A 20,536-nucleotide genomic window follows, 5' to 3' on the forward strand; every position below is an offset into this window, starting at 1 on the left:
TANAACTGTAATCGTGCAAAGTTTCGCGCGCGCGGAGGAGATAGGTTTCGCGCGCGGGTGTTCGCGCGTACACTTTTGTACGTGTTTTTCGTCACGAGTACGTTTTTTAGGTGGATTTTTTCGAATTACGTAGAGGACTACCTTAAACGTACGTGTACACGTACAGTACGTGTACAGTTCGGAAATTCTCGATCCGTGCACCTCGAGGGTGATGTCATCTAACATGCCGTGCAGTTACAGAGCCAAAAACGGCGTCTGCGCGATGTTACAGCACACCGCGCGCTCATCCTTTTCTATCCTTTCTAATATTATCCTTTCGCTGATAGACCAGTTGCGCTAATAAAGCTAACTCGCGAACGTATGGGAACCCTGCTGCATTTTTTTGCCAAAATCGTAGCGCGTAGCACGAGTCAGTTCTAGGATCCCGCATTTGTTTTTTTAATTAATTTCTTGTATGAGCGTCAGTCAGAAAGCTCCCCTCACTTCCGCGCTTCCCCATGCGCCGTCGCGGCGCGGATGGACCTGAAACTTTGCACAAAAATCATTTACGAATTGAGACACCAGATCCATGCATTATGCATGTACTGTAGGCACAGTAGTAGGTAGCTGGTCGAAACAGTGTCGAGAGCAAAACCAACGTTACGGAAGTACGAAAGTACTTTCGGAAGTACTGTACACGTATGTACAGCGTACGTGTACAGCTGTACACGTACTGTACACTTCCGCACGTCACGGAGACTTGAAATAAAACACACACTTCCGTATAATTTTAGAAAAGGGTGGCTCCACTTTATGATAATGGTACGGAATTCCCAACGTGTGATACATGGAAGAGGTGCCGGTATAGGTGATCCCGTACGATACTGCTTGAATATATTTTTGTGAATTGAATAGTTTTCTCAGGTTTTGGTGTTGGATGTGGTTTTGGCGTGGGCTGGGGCTTTGGAGGTCAGTTTCACTATTCAAACTCGAACTCGAATGCAATCCAATGATCTTTTTAATTGCAGGCGGTAACCTGGGTGTTTTTGGGTTAGGAATTGGAGGAGGTTGTGGTGTTGGTTTTGGACTTGGTTGGGGCGTTGGCTTTGGTTGTGGGAGCAAATACATCGACCAGAACTTCGTATTTGAAGAAACAAAGGTCAGGAAAGTGAAGAAGGAATTGCCGCAGGTATGATCCATATCACGCTACAACCCGATCGCGTTTCGGTCGTAAACTGCCTATTGTGAGCAAGCCATACCTTTGATGAGTCTGCTAATCAGATTTTATCCTTCAGAAACACATATCTACAAGTATGATTCAAGGTTTGTTGAAGAACGTTTTGCCCAGGCCAGGCAAGGACGTTGATCAGTTTTAGTGCTGCATACTTTCCTTGGATATATACAGGTTATTCTCGTTCTAATACAAGAGTGCAAGGATATTAACTCGCACATGTGTGCCGGATATTCAATTTACTTGCCTTCTCCCACGAGACGAACTCGGTTTTACTCCAGTTGCATCAACCTGTCAATAGCAGCAAATAGACCAACCAAGCCACTACCGTCCTTGGCGCTCACCGGAACTATTGCAATGGGTGCACAGCCGACTATGTTTCCGTTCAGTGCCTCCACACCAGCACGAATATCCTCCGTGCGAAGAGCGGCCCACTGGAGATCCATTTTGTTAAGTACGAGGATATGCTTTCGCTTGGTGTATTCAGGATTGTACATAAGCAGTTCGTTACGAATTATGGCATAATCACCAACAGGATCCTTACCAGAAGCGTCAACCACTACAACTAATCCTCGGGTGCGTCTGAGGTGCCTTAAAAATGCTCGACCTAAACCGCGGCCTTTGTGGGCACCTGCAATCAGCCCAGGTAGGTCAGCGAGAACGGGCGGCGCAGTGTTGGCTTCGCAAGTCTTTGAGTAAGCTCTAGGGGTTAAAACACTCCCATCAGTAGGTATCACAACGCCGAGGTTTGGCATTAGAGTTGTGAAGGGATACGGTGCAACCTCTGGTGTGGCCCTTGTCAGGGCTCTGAGAATGGATGATTTTCCAGCATTCGGAAGGCCAACAAGTCCAATATCTGCAACGACGCGCATTAGCAGCTCTAACGTGAGCTCCTCACCTTTCTTGCCCTCAATTGGAATCCAAGTCTCAGTGTCGAGCTCGATTTCACCGAAATCAGGGTCATTCCCCGAAATTTTAGATCGGGTAACCTTCTGGTCTCCCTTTCGATTCTGCGGCCGAGTTCGGCGTGCTGCTGTTCCCCCAGCACCCCCCTCTGCCACAAGGAGCGTTTGACCGTGTTTTGTCAGATCTCCGAGCAACTCCCCGCTACGCTTCAGTCTAACTACTGTGCCAGGGGGTACATCAATGAAGATATCATCTTGAGGTGGCGCGATTCGAAGTCGCCCTCGGCCCGGGTTGGCGTGGGCTGCAGCGCTGCCGTGATAACCTTTCTTCGCTTGGAAAACATTGTTCTCGTGGAAACCAAGTAGTGAGTCACAGTGCCGATCAACACGAATGAAGACGTCTCCGCCCTTACCACCATCAGCGGGTTCTGCAGCTGGAAGTTCAATGTATTTCTTCATGTTTCTTCCCCATTTATATTTAAAATTTTTCACAGTTTTAGCCTTTGCGCCCAGCCAAGCTTCCCCGTCACCCCCCTGGCCACCTTTCACGAGAATTGTCGCCTCGTCAAAAAACTTGTGCTTTTCCTTTTCGATAGGGGTTTGGCGCTTGCAGCGGCGCTCTCCTGCACTAAATTCGTCGCCACTCTTGCCCCCCTGCTCAAAGACTTTCTTCAGAACAGAAAAACAAGATGAGCTCATTCCGAAAATCAAACACGTTGCAACGTCAAAGTATACTGGATTCGCACCTCAAACTTATTCGAGGTGTTACCGACGCGAACTTGCTGAAACTTCGCCGGGCCTGTGCGCTCGCGCCTGGTTGTATCTTTCGAATTAACTGCGTCGCGAGCTTGCGCAAAAACAAGGCAGGCAAAAGGGCTCGAAGCTGCGGAAAATCCGAACATGTGTGTCGCGTTCGGGCGAGTGGAGTCCGCCCTGACGCGGATTCTGCGTGTACACGTACAGCTCGCGTTCTTCCGGAAGTACGTGTACGTGTACTGTACTACGCCCTTTAAGCCCTGAATTAGCGTGAATTGACGGAGCTTAAAGGGTTGAACCCTTCGGGTTCATTTCACCCTTAACTCTGTCGCATCAACGCTAATTCAGGGCTTAAAGGGCGTAGGCCTTCCCTATTAAACTTATATATTTGATAAGTGAAAATACTACTACTATCTACTACTAAAAAAAACCAAAAAATGAAAATTGGAAACCTAAGTGAGGTCGCCTCAAATGAAAAAGCATACTAAAAAAACTACCAAAATGAAGATAATATGCTCCCATACGGCACAAACAAGAACGCACCTGGAGCATACGCACGATGTCGGCTTTGCTTTGAGAACAAGGATAAACCAGTTGTGAGGTTCTACTAGTAGTAGATAGTAGTAGTATTTTCACTTATCAAATATATAAGTTTAATAGGGAAGGCCTACGCCCTTTAAGCCCTGAATTAGCGTTGATGCGACAGAGTTAAGGGTGAAATGAACCCGAAGGATTCAACCCTTTAAGCTCCGTCAATTCACGCTAATTCAGGGCTTAAAGGGCGTAGGCACAGTACACGTGTAGCTCATACGTACGTTGCACGGAAATAGAATACTTCCGGAAGATCTACGGAAGTACGGTAACTTACTGTCGATCCAGGGGCAGGTCGCGGTGGTCACGGCGACGACGTCTCCAGACAATGATACGTGCACAATATCCCTATCGAAAGCTAACAACTTACCTTCAAGGAAACGTGGACACTGGTGGGTCTCGTTCAGGGAGGAATTCCGTCCCTTTCCGTGCGAAAAGCCGAGAATTTTTCCCCGATGGACGAGTGTTGAATTTCCGCCGTTTTTCAGCGGAAAATCGGCGAAAAACCGGCGGAAAATCACAAAAAATGAGTACGGAGCGGAAAACTACTCGTTACCAATAGACGAGGTGCGCTAAGTGAAATTCGTATGACGCCCAGTCAGCTGCGTATCGGCCAAATTAACGCCAAATTACGAAGACAAAAATTAAAGAAAACGCCCCCGAAAACGGTCTTCCCGCCTTTTACCCGCCGCGCAAATGCACGTATCTGTTGTTATAAATCGCAAATGACTGCCGTGCAAAGTTTCAGGTCAATTCAAGCTGCGGCGGCGCATGGGGAAGCGCGGACGTGAGGGGGCGCGTCTGACGGACGCTCATACGAATTTGGAATAAAAAAATCGCAAATTAATTTGGCGTTAATTTGGTGACTTAGCGCAATTGGTCTATTGCACATACAGTACTGTACATGTAGGGTAAAATTCTTAAGTTTTTCGCACGGAAAGGGACGGAATTCCGTCCCTGAAAGAGACTAACTGTACAGTCACTTTCCAAACCTCCGACAGAAGCGACGGCTACAAAGATGGCGCCAAGGACGTTTACCTGCATTTGGTTTACAGCCAGGATTTCCGGGTCCTTACTGCAGTAGAAAGAGCTTTCTGTTAACGTGGTCAACTAGAAAACAGTTTTGAGTTAGACGACTCTTATGGCTCCTTACGTTCAGCTCGTGATTGGCCCGGCGGGCTGCGGAAAGGTAAGTAATTGATTGTCATCCAGTTCTTCGTTGGTAACACTAACCCTAAACACTTAACTTAATTGTTCTCTGAGTTAACGCCTTGACTCTTTATTTACGCCTTTCGCAGTCAACCTACTGCAACAGTATTCAACAGCACTGCCAAAGCATCGGCAGGTCCGTGCATGTAATCAATCTGGACCCAGCGGCTGAAGAGATAGCTTATCAGCTGTCTGCCGATGTCCGCGAGCTTATTTCTGTTTCGAATGTTATGGAGGAGATGAAATTAGGGCCAAATGGAGCTTTACTTTTTTGTATGGAATATCTAGAATATTGTATTGATGACTGGTTATCAGAGGTCCTCCAGGGTTACGATGATGACGAATGCGTTCTTTTTGACTGTCCAGGTCAAATAGAGCTTTACTCCAACCACTCTGCCTTCCGCAATATAGTTGAGAGTTTGCATGCGTGGGGTTGGCGTCTAGTTGCGGTTTACATGCTTGATTCTCAATTTATAACTGATGGATTCAAGTTCATTGCTGGTTGTTTGCAGTGTCAGTCGGCGATGATGAGTCTAGAGCTCCCACACGTTAATGTATTGAGTAAAGTTGATGGTTTCGTAGACAAGTCTGTGTTGGACTTATTCCTCAAACCAGAACACATGTTTTTGGCCCATAACTTGCAGGACCCTGTTTGTGGACGGTTTTCTAATCTTACGCGAGCAGTATCTGGTCTCCTAGATGACTATAGTATGGTGTTTTTTCACACACTTGACATTAGCGACGAGCAAAGTTTAGCTGACTTATTGTACACAGTGGTAGGGATGAGTGCGTGCGGCAAATAGTTTACTTTTGTGTAGTTTCAGTTTAATTACTCCACGTCTGTCCTTATTTTTATCAGAATTATGTATCCTCGATTGACTCTTTCGAGGGGATAACACTGTGCAATTCGGAGAATCAACCGATGTCAGGACTTCACGGGATGTCGAAAGCTAGTTTGATGTGGCAAGGATTCAAAGGATGTGATTCAGAATCTGCATGTTTTAATCATGCGCATTTATCTAGCCCCTGCCTCTGAAGGTATATGCAGATTTATAGTACGGAAGTAAATAAAATGTACCTTGGAAGGTACACCTTCAAGTACAATACTTGTACAGTGTATATAAAGTATTTCTGGTAGTGCGAAGGTGTTTATTACATGTAGGGCCTACCTTGTCTACGAGGTATACAGATCAAAGGTACGCTACAGCGTTGCGTTGTGTACTGGCACGCCACTTTTTGTGAAAACAAAACACTTCGAAACTGGCACGCTACCTTCTAAGGTACGTGTACTTCTGACGTCACAAGCCAAATGCCTTTGTACTCGGCAACCTGAAGTGTGGGCAGAACGGGGGCTTTTGGAAGAAGTGCTTTGGAGGTACCTCCGGAAATACGAACTATAGTCACTTCCGGAAGTATAATATTAGCTACATAGACGAGGTGCTACATATCGCAAAATCGTACGAAGGTATGAGCCCAGTCAGGCAAGGTCAGGCAAATTAATTTCGCTACCTTCTACAAGTTATGTACCAGAAATATTAAATCATTAGTATTTTTCGTGATGAACGTGATTTCGTTCTTTCGTTCGTGCCCACGAGCCGTCCCGGCGCGGATGGACCTGAAACTTTGCACAGCTATCATTAAGGATAATAGACGATAGACACCGTCGTTTGCGCGGCGGAAGATCGACGGGAAGGCCGTTTTCGAAACCCTTGCAAGTTTTTTTGAGCTTTTAATCATTTTTCTTGAGAGCACCGACCAACTGAGCCAACCCAGACTAGTCGTCTTTATTTTAGGGGCGTCCTTTAGTGGTCACCCTGATGTTTGTTCAAAGCGGCGACTACGGAGGGATCACAGGGTTGTTGGGCACTGGCCACATGGCGGAACTGTTTGAATTTGTTACTTGCCTGGATCATCGGCGAACCGAACGTATGACGGTGCAGTGTTTGCTGTCTGGTCATTCGCGCATTTGTTCCCGATGGCCGTTACGTATCATAAGTGGCAATCTCAACAACTTGGCGCGCCAGTCCCTTCAGGAATGGCGAGCCACGATAAAATTTATTTGAGAAACCGAAATAAATATTTACTTATATAAAGTTGGCTTGTGTGTATTCTGTGATCACTTTGAATGGATTCCATACATTTGCAAGGTCGCAACATACCTTCGTATGTATTACATTAAATCGCTAGGCAATATTTTTTTTTCAATGCAATTCTTCGCTCATTTTGAAATTTATTAATTGACAGAAAATTTTCGCCAGCTGAGCCTTGCACGACAAAGTGGTCGAATCTTTTTTATCATTGGTAAATCCGCACAAGCATGATCCCTCGCGTACAAAGAAAGCAAAATCGTCGCTTCTGCCTGCGGTGCACTGTACGAAGACATTTGCCAGTCGAGTCTGTTCTGTTGAAAAAGCGAGCTCGAGGTCAAACAGGTCAAGAGCTGGCGGCGGCGGTTCACTAAGTGCGGGAGGGAAAACTGACGGCTGAAGCGGGGGAAGTGGACACTCGAATTGCGGTGCGATCAGACTGAGATTTGCCTTTTCCACCATAAGTCGATTATACAGTTCAAAAGTTTCATGGACGAAGTCGGTGTCTTCCACGTAAACTGTGCCAACAAACATAACAGTGAAATCCTTTGGCTTATTATCCCCTTCCTCAAGAGAGCTTCGTGGTCGTCCAGCTAAATTTACGGTATCCTGCAAGAGAATATACTCGCCAATCTCTAGATCTTCAGCATCTAAATCATACAAATTAACTTTCGAGTCGGTGGCAAGCCACTGCATAATGAAGTCAAGAACACGCGCATTATCTTCACGGTCAAACCAATAATCAGTTGCCATCTTCCCTGAGCCCAAAACTGCTATACGTCCTTTATTTTGACCACGCGATCCGCCCCCATGCCATGTCGCACATACAGGCCTTTGCATGGGATACGCTAATTTACCGCTAGAAAGGATTGTGGCTGCCGGTTTTCGGACCACGAGCGTAGCACCGCTGGGCACGACAAAGGTTAGACCTACATCACCACTTGTGTCGCCAAAATGAAAGGTACTATCATTTGAGCCGCTTGAAATTACGCTCCCAAGTGTCCTCTGTATCCTATCCACTTTACTCAGGATAGATCGTTTAGGCACGCCGTCAAACACGAGTGGCTCTTTGGGGTGAAAAAACGTCTGACGTGAGGTGCTGACCAGCACGTCCCCATTCGTCGATATTCCATATTCTTCGAGCAGGTAATCTATGCTCGTTCCCATTGCGGGCTGACCCCCTTCATCACACAGGAAGAGAATTGCGCCACCACCATGAATGAAATCTTTAAGGGTCTCAAGCTCGGAGAGCGAAAACTTTTCTTGTGGAGACACAAGGATATCAATACCCTCGAGTTTTTCTGCAGTAATAGGACCAGTAAGAGTGGCTAGGCGAAATGTTGCCCGCAGACGACGAAACCATCGAGCAAATCCAGACAAATTGGACTCGGGATGATATTTTTCAGACTCTGTGCAGCTAAACAAGATAGCTGGTCCCCCAGCTTGAACCTAAAAAAAGAACAGAAGGTAAACGTAAAAAAAAGATACAAGGCCATCTTGAGAAAGCATTACCTGAGGGCCGATACGCGAGTTACCGGAACTCTCGCGCATCGCGCTTGCGGAGTAAACCGGTGTCGATTACTTAAACAACTCCCGTCAATCTCGGGTGTACTGGTGTACGAGGTCGACAACTGTGTTCCGAGAGTTCTGTGGTATCCCTCTTCAGCTGTTTCACAAGAGTTTATGTTCAGTTCTACCTTCGTACGAAAGTACTTTCGAAAGTACTTTCGTATGTTTTACCGAAGGTACGAAGATTGATACACTAGTTGTACATGTACAGTATGTTGTAAGTCGTACGTGTACACGTAGTGTTTCTATCTTCAGGTACAGTACTGAGCATATCTACACGTGTACATACAATAAATTACGAAAGTACGTTAGTACGAAAGTACCTTCGAAGATATGATATGTACGTGTACACGTAGGTAATAAATACGAAGGTAGTTTATTGATAAGTTGTTATGGATAGGGCAGTGATAGGGCTAGCTAGCTAGCTGCCTAGCTAGCTACCTTCGTACGAAAGTACCTTCGTAGTCTATTTCAATATCATACGAAGGTACAGTACGTGTCAGTACAGTGCAACTATTTTATCGATAGATTTAAAAAAAAATGACTGTACACGTACAGAAGTTGTTAGAAAGAATACAATAATATGGAATATGTTGATAATAAGTTGTTACGAAGGTACTGTATAAGTTTACCTAAGAACTTGAGGGCTATCAACTTATAAATAATAGCCCTACACGTACACGTACAGTATGAATATTTATCTATCTATCCTAGAAAATACCTTCGAAGGTACGAAGGTACCTTCGTAATTATCTTGTACTGTACGTACGTACCTTCGAAGGTAGCTAGTTCCGTACGTAGAATACGTACGGAACGAAGTACTTTCGTATGATGTATGAAAGTTGTTATTATAAATAAGTTGTTACAACGAACTTACTAGCCCTATCTAGCTAGCTACCATTAAGGTACAGTATCATATCAAAAAAAAATCGTTCGTTTTATAACAACATATCTATGAATGAAGGTATAATAAGTAGTACTGTACCTTCGAAGGTACAACTTGATACTTATACAACGAACTTACATATTTATGTTAAAAAAATAAGTTGTTTATACAGTAAGTTACAATAAAATAAAAGTTGCTTGAAATAATTGGGGCTAGTGTAATAATAATAACAATTGCCGTGATTATATTATGATATGTGAACACGTACAATGAACAACTTACAGTATATATAAATAAATAAATAAATAAAATAATATAAACAACTTTTATCATCGACTATGTATTAGAGTAATGGAATTGTACTTCCGGAAGTTTGGGTGTTGTATCGTGCGTGCACGTACTTCCGTAGGGCATATTAAATGTATTAATTTTTGTGAATAGGGATGGGAATACAACTGGAATACAGGGGACTCAAAAGAATCAGGGCCCTACGAATGAAGTACTTCGAGGTACAACGCAGAAACGTACGTACTTCCAGAAGTAAATTAAATTGTTGATATGCGAGTTCAAAACTCAGCCTTTCACGTTACGATCACCGTATTTCTAGGTAGCCCTATATTGAGATAAATTACCTTGCTTCGGACGTGTATATGTACAACTTCTTCCAAAATGTAAATAAACTAAACTTTACCATCGATACGTGCGTGTACAACTGTACATACACTACATAGCTACATACATATGATACTGTACAGAACTGTATCATACTTTCGAAAGTACTTTCGTACTTTCGTACATATGAAGGTGTGAAATTTCCGGAAGTTCCGTACAGTACGTGTACTGTACGTGTACAAATGAAACATACGAAAGTATTTCCGTACGAAGGTAGTCGCCCTAGTGCAATGCTACGTATTGTAGCCCGGCCTATCTACAAATTGTACGTGCAGTCTACTTTCGTACAACGTTGTACGAAAGTACTTTCGTACTTTCGAAAGTACGAAAATACGAAAGTACTTTCGTACCTTCTTGCACGTCAGTCGCACGTCTATTAAATACCTTCGTACGAAAGTACCTTCGTACGAAGGTACAGTACTGTATCTTCGTAGTCATTAATTAATTGGGAGTTCGGGTTTATCTGACATATTATAAACTAACTTTGCACTTGTTATGGCTGCCTTCCAGATTTAAAAATAATAAATAACACCAGAACTATTCGTGTGGAGTCGAGGACACCTTTAGTATTTCGTGCATGGATGCAGTTTCATCAGAGGATTTCCGGGAGCACGTGTGTGGCTTCAATAAGAAGTTTTCAGGTCAAATACTTCTGTAGAAGGTCATGGTTGACTAGTAGTCACCAACGAACGCATTTGAGACGTGCCCTTAGAGCTGATACTACTTCAGCATCAATTCCACGCTTGTTACCTGCGACAGGAAGGCGTCTGGCTGAGGTTCGTTTTAAATTTGGTACCATTACCCGGCATATTGCGCAGTCCGAAGTGATCACAGGCAGTCGAAGTACTACGACAAGAAAAGATATTGGCCATCCCAACTGCACGTATCTTAGTTTCACGCAATCATCGCCATTTCATCACTGATTTCGCAAGATTACAGGACACCCTTTACGGTCTTGCCGCGAGTGCTTCATCAGAAAATAGCATAAAAGTATATATTTATATCCTTTGACTTGATTATTGAGGTGGCGTGGCAATTCTGAAATCCTTTTTTACCAAAGAAACTTTATGCAGCAAAACAGCGACCCATAACAGTTCCACTCGCGATATGCGTCAGTGACGCCCAGGTATTGAATGCATAACTTTGAAACAGTAGATTACAAAAAAGAATCAGCTGCCCGCTTTTGTGCGCAGGTCATTACAAAATATGCACATACAGAACACCTTGAAATTGGTCTTCTTGAAGTGAATTTTTCTTTTGACAGTCAAACAGTTAAGCCCAAAATTTTTCTCGCTAACACAGGATTTACTTCCCGGTCCTTTCACAATATTGCTTGCGAGGAAGACTGGATCTTGTCTGACTGTGAGTTCACGTCAATTTACCATTCAAGATGTTTCTCAAGCTGCATGCAGACAGTACTTATTCTCACTCTCTGTTTTGCAGGCACACCTGAATCCTGGTTTGACTTTACTGGTAACTCACTTTTTTTAATCTGCATTTCATAACACTGGATATCGGAGGTTCTTCCCTTATGAACTATATGATCGACCTTTACACCTGGGAATCAGAGTTCCGAATTCGGAATTCATCACGGTACCAGACAGAAATGTTTTACGTTACACGTGCAAGCGTGACTTTCTTCTGTTTTGTAGGCCCTGGCAAGAAAGTATGGTCATGCTTTAGCGTTGACTTCTGCCAATGAAAGTGGGTCCAGTAGCACTCTCGCCGTGCACGAATTCGAAGACATTTGGATCGAGGTAAATCTCGGAAGCAAGTCAGGGACCCCTTTTGCGTCTTTGATGTTTTTTGTGCAGTGTGCCGCTGTGCTGGATGGAGGGCAAATATACTCAGGTAATACATGTCTTAAACCTATGTGTAATTGTTTTGAGTTGATGGATGCAGAAAGAAGTGGTTCCACAATCGTTGACTTGTCAACTCCTGGCACGTTACAAAACTAGAAAATTATCTTCATTAATTTTCATTGTTTGCTACCGAGCTAGGCTGAACTGTCTTTTCACAGGTGAATTTTCCATCTCTCGTCGGTATGAGAATATTCATTGTCCCTCCTCTCTTCAATAAATTTGACTATGAACTCCAGAGGTGAAAAATGTGGAGAGTTGCAGGTAGAAAACTGGGTTGTGACCATAAATGCCAGCCAAATATTACACTTTTTTACGCGCAGGAAAAGCTGAAGACACGGTACAAGCTACGACTCCGAACAGCTGAATAAGGCCTGCCCCTATTTGAAGGCTATTACAATCGTGCTGATGTCGAGGTGGGTTCGAGATATTTTGGTGTTCTTTTTTACTTTGGACCTTCAATTCTTCTGAAGACAAATACGAAGGTGCAGCCATGATTGCGCTCAACTTTTCTGCCTTCTTCTGTACTACTAATTAGCAGTGGAACCACTGGATCTTCTTCCAAATCTTCTGTTGAGACACGTTCAAAACAAGGCTGTGAATTGATTTTTGCTGTCATCCAAGAAGCAAGCTCCGCCACGTCAGTGACTGTATAAACACGACCTCCTATAGCCAGCGTGTATGCAAATTCAGCAAGTAAGCTGGACTGGATTATTCTCCGCCGGTGATTTGCAACCTTAAAGTGAGGGTCTGGAAAAAGGAAGAACAGCTTGGTAAGCTGGCCTTTCCTCATGAAATTAGCGAGATTTTTCATCGTGTTAGAACGAACACATGAGATATTATCATATCTCCCTGGTTGCTCTTGTCTCAGCGCCAAGCATCGTCGTCTGACAAACTGACTTACTTTATCCCGTATCTCAAAGCCGAGATTTAGAGTTCGTGAAAAAAAAACAGTGCTTTGCTTTAATGTGAACCGCCGAAAGTAGACTGCGAGCAAAAAAAAGTCGTATTCAAAAAAAAATACCGACTACAAGGTTGCGTGGGAAGAGTTGCGCTAAGCGGATGAGTAACCCTCCAAACCCACAACCAACATCTGCAAACTGAACCAGTGGTTTCTCAGCGGAGTTGGCATGTATTGAAGCACTCAAGAACTCGCGATACTCTCTCTCCCACTTGTACTCTTGAGGTTTGATAGGGCTGCAGTAAATTTCGTGGACATTAGCTCGATGGTAATACGAAGCTAGCGTGACTTTTTGAAATGTTAAGGACAGTGAAACTCTTGAACGGTAACACATAGAAAGACTTATCTAGTCTTAGAGGGAAAACCATATCGAACGAACTCACGTTGGTATGTGCGAATCGCTCAATGGATTGCAGTGCGCTCGCGCGCGGTAAAACTTCTTGCGAGGCAACGCGTTATCCTGCTCGGTAATATAGAAACTTCAAGAATTCGCTCTTGAACCAGCATTTCTATAAAAATCTTCACCTGGTTGTTTACCGCGGCATTGTCTTGCATCTCAATCTAAGTGTGAAACTTCGTTATCTTCGACTGCCCAAGATATCCGGCGGATTCTTTTCCGAACGGAGGCGGAGAATACTTGTCGAAATCGTGCACGCGTAGAGCAATGGCACTGAAGACAGAGTGGCAGTGCACTAGCTAGCCTACGGATGTGCCTTCTTGAAGGTTCGCTCGACATGCTAGGTCTACGTGTACACGTACACGTAGTACTACGTGTACACGTACACGTAGTACGAAGATATGCTACGAAGACTCCTACCTTCGTACTTTCTACCTTCGTACTTTCGTACCTTCGAAGGTAGATATCTAATAATACCAAAGTGTACGCGCGAGCACCCGCTTTTGGGTTTGAGGACCTCTGGGTTTGAGGACCTCGCGTTAGATGATCAGACTGAAATGCCCATACGAATTTCGCGAGGGGCAACTCGGGATCGATGAATAAATAGTCATACGCGTATTGGCAACTCGCGTGCTCGTATGGGCAATCATTCGTAGATTAATACGTGCTCACGTGTTGTGAAGGATCGACATATTTTTTTGGGGCTTATAGAGGTGGCTTACAGTAATAGATATATTTATTATGGAAGCTTAGCTTTTTAGATATCTATTTATGTGGGCTTATCGTTCGATCGACCATTGAAACTTGTATGAGTATTTTCAGTAACTATTGTACACACATAGTCTACAGCTCTACATACACAGTACTTCCGGAAGTACACAACTACACATAGAGGAGGAGGAGGAGGAGGAGGAGGAGGAGGAGGAGACTAGGGGCAGGAGTAGCCCCCAGCCCAATACCATTATCCCGCTACCCCACTACACCACCACTGTACCCCCACTGTGTGCGATGCGAGGTGGCGACAGCTGCGTCGAATAAATAATAGCCCCCGTTCCGGCAGAGCTTCAGGTTGTACAGTCTATGGGCATTTTGTCTGTAACGTCCTATGAGCGAAAACTAGTCTGTCTAGCATGAATAACCCCGTTCCGGCAGAGCTTCAAGTTGAATTCAGAATGCGCGTAGTGAGGCTCCACACACATCACAACTGTACCTGAACATGTCGTCTGCGTAATTCGTCTAGCCTTCAAAATTTGACATATTTGGGGGGAGGCTACCAAGTACACCGATCCCCCTATGGTGCAATAAAATGTTCCGGAAGTAAGAGTTCCGTACTGTTGTACACGTAGTTGTACGAAGGTATCTATCTACCTTCGAAGATATAGATATTGTTGCTGATATCGATATTGTGGACATCTCGGGCATATTTCGTCGCCACAAAGACCCCACCTGCCACCGCAGCCTCTCGAGCTTTCTGCATACACTCTTCCGCGCATTTCAAGTACTTTTCCCTCAGCTTTACGCGCTTGTCATCTTCATCATCCCCTTCAGATTGTGTAGCATCCGGGGCTGGCGCTTGCGAATCATCCACTGCTGTGCGATTGGCTATCCTCTGCGAAAGTTTCCGTAACCTGTGATCATATTCGAGACGTAGACGAAAAAAAACGCGTTAAAAATGGTCATCTTGGCTTGTGAAAGACGCGAACCAGCGAGGTGAGGATTGGTGCCAACAAAGAAAAAGAGTAGTTAACAAGATCTGGGTGTGCCTGGTACGGGAAACGCGCCTTTGGCTATCCATATCAGCGTTTCACGCCGAAATTTTTATAGAGACGATGTCGATTAGCCACGAAAGGTGTTTGCAGCTTTTAAACCGAAGCCGCGGGCACTAGCATGCGCCCTCCCAGCTCGCGCGCGCGGAATGTGACCTCGCACTCAATCTTCGGCTCGAAAAACGCGGTGGACAGGCGAATTTCGAGCCGAAGATTGAGTGCGCAAAACGAAATCTCACTGTTTTTCCCTCAGGGGAATAGTGAGTCACGTTACAAGGAACGCCAAACGAGGTTCTTTAGGCGAATTCCGCACTTTCCGCGATCGCGAGGGGCGCGCGCGCCAGGAATGTGACTCTTTCAGGACAAAAGTTTTCGGTTGGACAAAACTAATTCTATTCGATACCTTCGTATTTCCGTACTTCATTCGTTCCTTCCGTGCATGCAACGTTAGTTGTACAGTACGTGTACGGATGAGTCTCCGATGTGCAGCAAGTCACTGTAAAACTTGACTTGCTTTGCTGTAGTTGTACACGTACACGTACGTGTACCTACGCAGACCAGAATGCGGTTTTTCAGTCGCGTTAAGCTTTTGATCGGCTTTGCGATGAAAATATACTTTCAAACTTTTTGATCGGAATCCCCGATCGCTTTGATCGGGTCTTTGGTCGGTCGACATGTCCCACAATGGGACATCTGAATGCGACTGAAAAACCGCATTCTGGTCTGCGTAGACAGTATGGCTACGGCTACAGAATGTGTACTACTTTGGGAACTTTATCGTTTCGACAAGCTACTCTTTAAGGTCCTCAACATAGATACCTTTACACTTCCTTCGGAGTCGACCCCGCCTACGAACGCCAATTGCACATTGCGAATTGCCCTCTCCTCTATCGCGACTGAGCGCTTGTTGGCAGGGGTAGCACAACAGAAACTTCTAAATCGAGATCAAGAAATACGCCTTTCAGGCGCTTGCTGATGACTGTCGACTTTAGGCACTCGCACGAGGGTTTAGGTTGTGACTTTTCGCCAGTCAACAACGTAAGTTCATTCCTGTTCGCATTCCCATTTCGCCAACAGCTTGGAATTTTCCTAGCATGTCTGGTCAAGCAACCGTAAAGGTTACCCTTCTGAAGATATGCTCGCAGACAACAAAGTTACTCCATCGTGACAAAGGGTTTTTCCGGCAAAGTCCAGGATGCGAAGTTGTTACAAAGTCAAACACAAATCATTCACGTGCGGAACGTTAACTTTCAGATTTGTTTTAATTTTTTCGTTTAGCCGTCGCATATTTTGTGGACGCTTTTATTCATCAGTCTGTTGTTGCGACCCTGGGTGTGGATTTCATACCTGATTCTTTCCAACGTCTACAATTTTTTGATGATGATGGGGTAAACGTCACCCCGAGAGCTTTGTTGAGAAAGGTTCGTGCAACATGAACATATCACTATGTGGGGGTTTTCCCAGGAAAATGTTGGCGACAGTAGGCAACCTCAGTTAAACTTTCCACAGAGCAATATGGTAAAGAATTCAACTGTGCAAGAGTTTAGCAAGTCACTTTGCCTAATCAGTGCCTCAGAAAACAGTGAGGTAGCCAGTTCCGAAACCACCCAAATCAGGTTTATTTACTTCTGCTAGCTTATCGTTTACATGTTCTGATGAGCATTCTCTTTTTTTTCTTGCAGTCCTGACGACAAATCCCAGAACGAGCTGTCAAAATCTTCATTTTTTTTAAGAAAGGCTTCAGAAACACGTATATCTCTTTTCGAATCGGAAAACTTGTGTTTCTTTTCCCTCCTTGGAAACTGTATTTTGCGGGAGAACCCATCTGGATCGACTGCTTTACATCACAGCTCAGCACATGAAGCGAGGCATGCAAGTGAGCTGCGCACTGATGTTCAAACTCAGACAGTTACTGTCTTCACAACATCAAAGGAAGCACAGCACGTATCCGGGGTCTGCACTACACAGCAGTGCCAGGCTGATGTTTGGATAATGCAGGAGTCTATGCTTGAATATCGTTTGAACGTGCGTGTTCTTTCTTTAATGCCGCTGGGAGTTTTGAAGGCTTAAAAGTTTTTTTATTCTGCAGGGAACTGACCAGGTGTTCAGTAAACATATAATAAATTTAGGAGACTCCATTGCTGGCAATCTCGCTATGGGCACTTGTTCTTTTATTACGCACTCTTCACAGCTATACACAGCTCTGAAGATGTTGGAAAAAGTGATTTTGCAAAATGTTTACCATGAAAAGTTACTAAGCTATCGCGATTATAACTTTTCCAAGGTTGGTGAAGTCCACATCATCGCAAAATTGAAATCACACACGTCTTCTTTGTTTCCAGGATACAGAACAGGAGTTGATTCATCTATGGAACTTCGAATGTGCACTGACGGATGAGCGCAACGTCTCTTGTATGACCTGGAATAAGATAAAGCCTGATATACTTGCAGTAGGCTATGGTGAGTCAAACTTTACTCTTCAGCGTGCTGGCTTGGTAGCGTTTTGGTCTCTCGAAAACCCAGAGAGTCCTGAGTGGACTCTCAGTACTCACGTTGGAGTCACTGCAATGGCATTTTCCTCTTTAGACTTCAACTTGCTTGCTGTTGGGCTTTACGATGGCACGGTCTCCATCTACGATGTCCGTTCTCCAGCAGATGAAGCTATTTTGGAGAGTGGGCATGGTACACCAGGAAAGCATAGTGACCCTGTCTGGAAACTTTGCTGGACAACACACGAGTCAGATCAAGAAGAAACCATCACTTCCATATCAACTGATGGCCGCGTGGCACGCTGGAGCTTCAAAAGGGGACTAAAGTACCATGATTTATTAAGAATTAAGCACACCAATAAAAAATCAACAGCAACAGCTACAAGCTCTAGTAAACTATCTACTCACACAGATGCATGTATAAGTCGACATGGAAGTGGGACATGTCTAGATTTTTCCTCAAAGAACTCTTCGGTGTATGTTGTAGGTACAGAGGATGGGATGCTGTACAAATGTTCCTGTTCGCATAGTGAACAGTATTTGCAGAGTTACTACGGCCACAGTGGGCCTGTTCATCAAGTTAGATGGTCACCATTTGCAAGTAATATTTTCATTTCTGCTTCAGCAGACTGGACCATAAAGCTGTGGGATGACGCAAGGTCGTTTCCAGAGTTTACTTTACAGTCGGGTTGCCATCAAGTTTCAGATGTCTGCTGGTCGCCGATAAATTCTACGGTATTTGCCTCAACAACTTCAAGCGGGAGATTAGAAGTCTGGGATCTATCGGTATCTACTCTCAAACCGGCAGTGTCATCAGATGCTTTCAATGAAAAATTGACATGCCTGTCATTTGCTAATACCTCGACTATAATTGCTGTTGGTGGACAAAGCGGAACTGTGGGTGTTTTCCGAGTTCCAGGAGTAAACGTGCCAAATTGCAGTGACGGTATTCGATTGAGGGTGGCCTTGTCAACTAACTTCTAAGTCTTGTGTACTTTACGTTTACCCAGTATATGGTTGCCCCTAGTAATATCTTTGATGTTTTTGTTGTCGTAGTCAATCTTTCTCAAGAATCTCACTTTGGCACAGATAACTTTTTCTCAAGTTTCTGGTTTAAAAGTCTTCCAGGTCACAGGTCACGATCCACTTAAGAACATATTTCAAATAAAAAAATGTGACTTGTGAAGTTACAGCCCAACGTAAATGTGCTGATCTCAAATTCATAGAAACAGTGAACTCAATAGCTCTATTTTAGTTAAATCAGAGGTTTTCTTCATCACATACATTACGCACTACAAGTAGATGCACCCGTACAGATTCAGTAAAGAGCAGGATAAACTTCATTCAGGCAGAGAGGAAGACAGGCCAATAGTTTGAAAGATAGCGCAAGATACTTACCATAACGGAGTTGGTAATCTTCAGGACAACGTGTCCTTCAGCATGACGATACTTCAGTATATAGCGAACCTAGCGTTTTTTTTCCTTAGAAGAGGTCACTAGTTCACTCGGGACACATTCTCACCCGGCCGGGATCAACGTGAAAAAGTGCTGACGCCTTTTCGTTGAAGTCCTCAAAGTTTGCAGCGCAAAGAATTCTCGAATGAGAGCATGATGAATAATCTCCTGAGGATGCCATCAGGGCAACGGCTCGGAAGAACACAAAACTGAGAATATTTCGTCCTCAGAATTCGGTTCCCGCGGGTGGGAGTCCCGTGGGGTTAACTGTTCATATCCTGCAAGACAATAAAATAGGCCCTAGTAGCTAGCTAGTAGCTACCCTACACGTGTACGAATAAACTACCTTCGGAGGTACTTTCGTACTTTCGTACTTTCGTACGTGTACTTTCGAAAGTACTTTCGTACTTTCGAAAGTACCTTCGTAGTACAGTACGATAGTACGCGAAAGTACGAAAGTACTTTCTACGAAAGTACGAAAGTACGAAAGTACCTTCGAAGGTAGCCCTAAGGTATGCAGCGTTGCACTGTACAGACGGAAGTACGGAAGAAGTACTTCCGTACTTCCGTACTACGTCGACCCAACGGTCACCTACCTTCTACCCGGACACCTCGGGTCACTTTTCCCTAACCAGCCTCTATCTGGTTCCATTGTCGTTATTACATAATGTGCGCATAATGTACGTGTACTGAATTGTAGTAACTCCGAGAGATAGATAAGCTCAAGGTTCTACCTAGCTAGCTAGCTAGCTACTTTCGTACTAGATTAGCGCCTCCGCCGCGCGTCGGTAGTTGGGAGAAGGGGGCAAGGCGCGGCAGTGTATTTAGTCTGAAAAGTACAAAAGTTCGTGTATTGGTTTGAAAATGGTTTTCATCGGAAGAGTTCATCATCTAGTCCCGTGGCACGTTTTTGCATACGGGGCTCCAAACGCATTTGATAGGCTGAAATTTTCGTACGTAGGTCCGGGAAAACCCCTAGCCCTCGATGGGAGAAGGTAAACCTTCTCCCAAATAGCTCACTAGTACACTTAATGTCACCTAAGGCACGCTAAACGGCGTACTTTAGTAACTGGTATCGGCTATTTTGCGTTCGAATCCCGTTCAAGCTTGTTGACAAGCTGAACAGTGAACAGTTAATGTTCAGTCAACGATTTCGTTGAATGTGCGTTGCGTTATGCGACGCGGATAAAACTGAATAGTAGTAACTCCGAGAGATAGATATCTCAAGGTTCTAAGGTACGAAGGTAGATAGCTCACTGTGTGTAGATATTATTACACAAAAACTGAGCTCTAACCCATCCGGGCAAAACATGTGAACATCAGCGAGCAACCTAGCGAGAAAAAGCGACCGGGAGTCGCTGAAAAAACTCGCGAGGCATCCCTTGGAGTCCTCCGACGGCATCATCCAGGGGGTAGTGCATCTCATCCGACGAGGCGGCAAGGTCGCGAGCGAAAAAAGGGCGGGAAAACGCTACTTCGACGTTGCTGCGGCGCTCTCGGAGGAGGGCATCTGCATCTTCTTCACGCTCACCTGCTGTGACGCGTGGCATCCCTTGGAGTCCTCCGACGGCATCATCCAGGGGGTTAGCTCACTACACGTACACGTGTACACTATTGTCACAATGGCACGCAAAACACTGTACTGTACTTTATTCTAGTGTACGTGTACGAGTACCAGTAGTGTACTTCACGGAGACTAAGAAATACACACACACGGTACAACG

General features: G+C 44.6%; 7 protein-coding genes across 7 annotated transcripts; 3 read left to right on the forward strand and 4 right to left on the reverse strand.

Moving 5' to 3' along the window:
- Positions 1-1,353: 1,353 nt before the first annotated feature.
- On the reverse strand, positions 1,354-3,012 carry OBG1 (uncharacterized protein). The gene has a single exon (XM_003056564.1). The coding sequence runs from the start codon at positions 2,812-2,814 to the stop codon at positions 1,483-1,485; it is 1,332 nt and encodes a 443-aa protein (XP_003056610.1). The 5' UTR covers positions 2,815-3,012; the 3' UTR covers positions 1,354-1,482.
- A 1,460-nt stretch (positions 3,013-4,472) lies between these two features.
- On the forward strand, positions 4,473-6,106 carry MICPUCDRAFT_25383 (uncharacterized protein). Its single transcript, XM_003056159.1, has 3 exons — positions 4,473-4,651; positions 4,761-5,447; positions 5,563-6,106. The coding sequence occupies exons 1-3, from the start codon at positions 4,604-4,606 to the stop codon at positions 5,623-5,625; spliced, it is 798 nt and encodes a 265-aa protein (XP_003056205.1). The 5' UTR covers positions 4,473-4,603; the 3' UTR covers positions 5,626-6,106.
- A 382-nt stretch (positions 6,107-6,488) lies between these two features.
- Positions 6,489-6,734, forward strand: HPR (pilus-related protein; the record flags this gene model as incomplete). Its single annotated transcript, XM_003056160.1, has 2 exons — positions 6,489-6,605; positions 6,705-6,734. 2 exons carry the CDS (start codon positions 6,489-6,491, stop codon positions 6,732-6,734), a joined length of 147 nt encoding a protein of 48 aa, XP_003056206.1.
- An 86-nt stretch (positions 6,735-6,820) lies between these two features.
- On the reverse strand, positions 6,821-8,375 carry IFT52 (intraflagellar transport protein IFT52). The gene is made up of 2 exons (XM_003056565.1): positions 8,271-8,375; positions 6,821-8,207 (listed from the first exon to the last, which is right to left on the reverse strand). Exons 1-2 carry the CDS (start codon positions 8,307-8,309, stop codon positions 6,873-6,875), a joined length of 1,374 nt encoding a protein of 457 aa, XP_003056611.1. The 5' UTR covers positions 8,310-8,375; the 3' UTR covers positions 6,821-6,872.
- Positions 8,376-10,437: 2,062 nt separating this feature from the next.
- MICPUCDRAFT_65187 (uncharacterized protein) lies at positions 10,438-13,345 on the reverse strand. Its single transcript, XM_003056566.1, has 17 exons — positions 13,231-13,345; positions 13,089-13,165; positions 12,769-12,941; positions 12,229-12,668; positions 12,068-12,158; positions 11,984-12,008; positions 11,906-11,927; positions 11,788-11,826; positions 11,700-11,736; positions 11,538-11,642; positions 11,446-11,478; positions 11,329-11,358; positions 11,188-11,247; positions 11,079-11,129; positions 10,946-11,011; positions 10,825-10,875; positions 10,438-10,661 (listed from the first exon to the last, which is right to left on the reverse strand). The coding sequence occupies exons 1-11, from the start codon at positions 13,258-13,260 to the stop codon at positions 11,474-11,476; spliced, it is 1,044 nt and encodes a 347-aa protein (XP_003056612.1). The 5' UTR covers positions 13,261-13,345; the 3' UTR covers positions 10,438-10,661; positions 10,825-10,875; positions 10,946-11,011; positions 11,079-11,129; positions 11,188-11,247; positions 11,329-11,358; positions 11,446-11,473.
- A 549-nt stretch (positions 13,346-13,894) lies between these two features.
- On the reverse strand, positions 13,895-15,206 carry MICPUCDRAFT_65193 (uncharacterized protein). The gene is made up of 2 exons (XM_003056567.1): positions 14,884-15,206; positions 13,895-14,730 (listed from the first exon to the last, which is right to left on the reverse strand). The coding sequence occupies exons 1-2, from the start codon at positions 14,895-14,897 to the stop codon at positions 14,463-14,465; spliced, it is 282 nt and encodes a 93-aa protein (XP_003056613.1). The 5' UTR covers positions 14,898-15,206; the 3' UTR covers positions 13,895-14,462.
- A 478-nt stretch (positions 15,207-15,684) lies between these two features.
- MICPUCDRAFT_25391 (flagellar inner arm intermediate chain) lies at positions 15,685-19,057 on the forward strand. The gene is made up of 7 exons (XM_003056161.1): positions 15,685-15,906; positions 16,014-16,101; positions 16,207-16,289; positions 16,378-16,484; positions 16,551-16,893; positions 16,958-17,152; positions 17,211-19,057. Exons 1-7 carry the CDS (start codon positions 15,844-15,846, stop codon positions 18,339-18,341), a joined length of 2,010 nt encoding a protein of 669 aa, XP_003056207.1. The 5' UTR covers positions 15,685-15,843; the 3' UTR covers positions 18,342-19,057.
- The last annotated feature ends 1,479 nt before the right edge of the window (positions 19,058-20,536 follow it).

Source organism: Micromonas pusilla (assembly GCF_000151265.4).
Source record: "Micromonas pusilla CCMP1545 genomic scaffold MICPUCscaffold_2, whole genome shotgun sequence".
NCBI lineage: Eukaryota > Viridiplantae > Chlorophyta > Mamiellophyceae > Mamiellales > Mamiellaceae > Micromonas > Micromonas pusilla.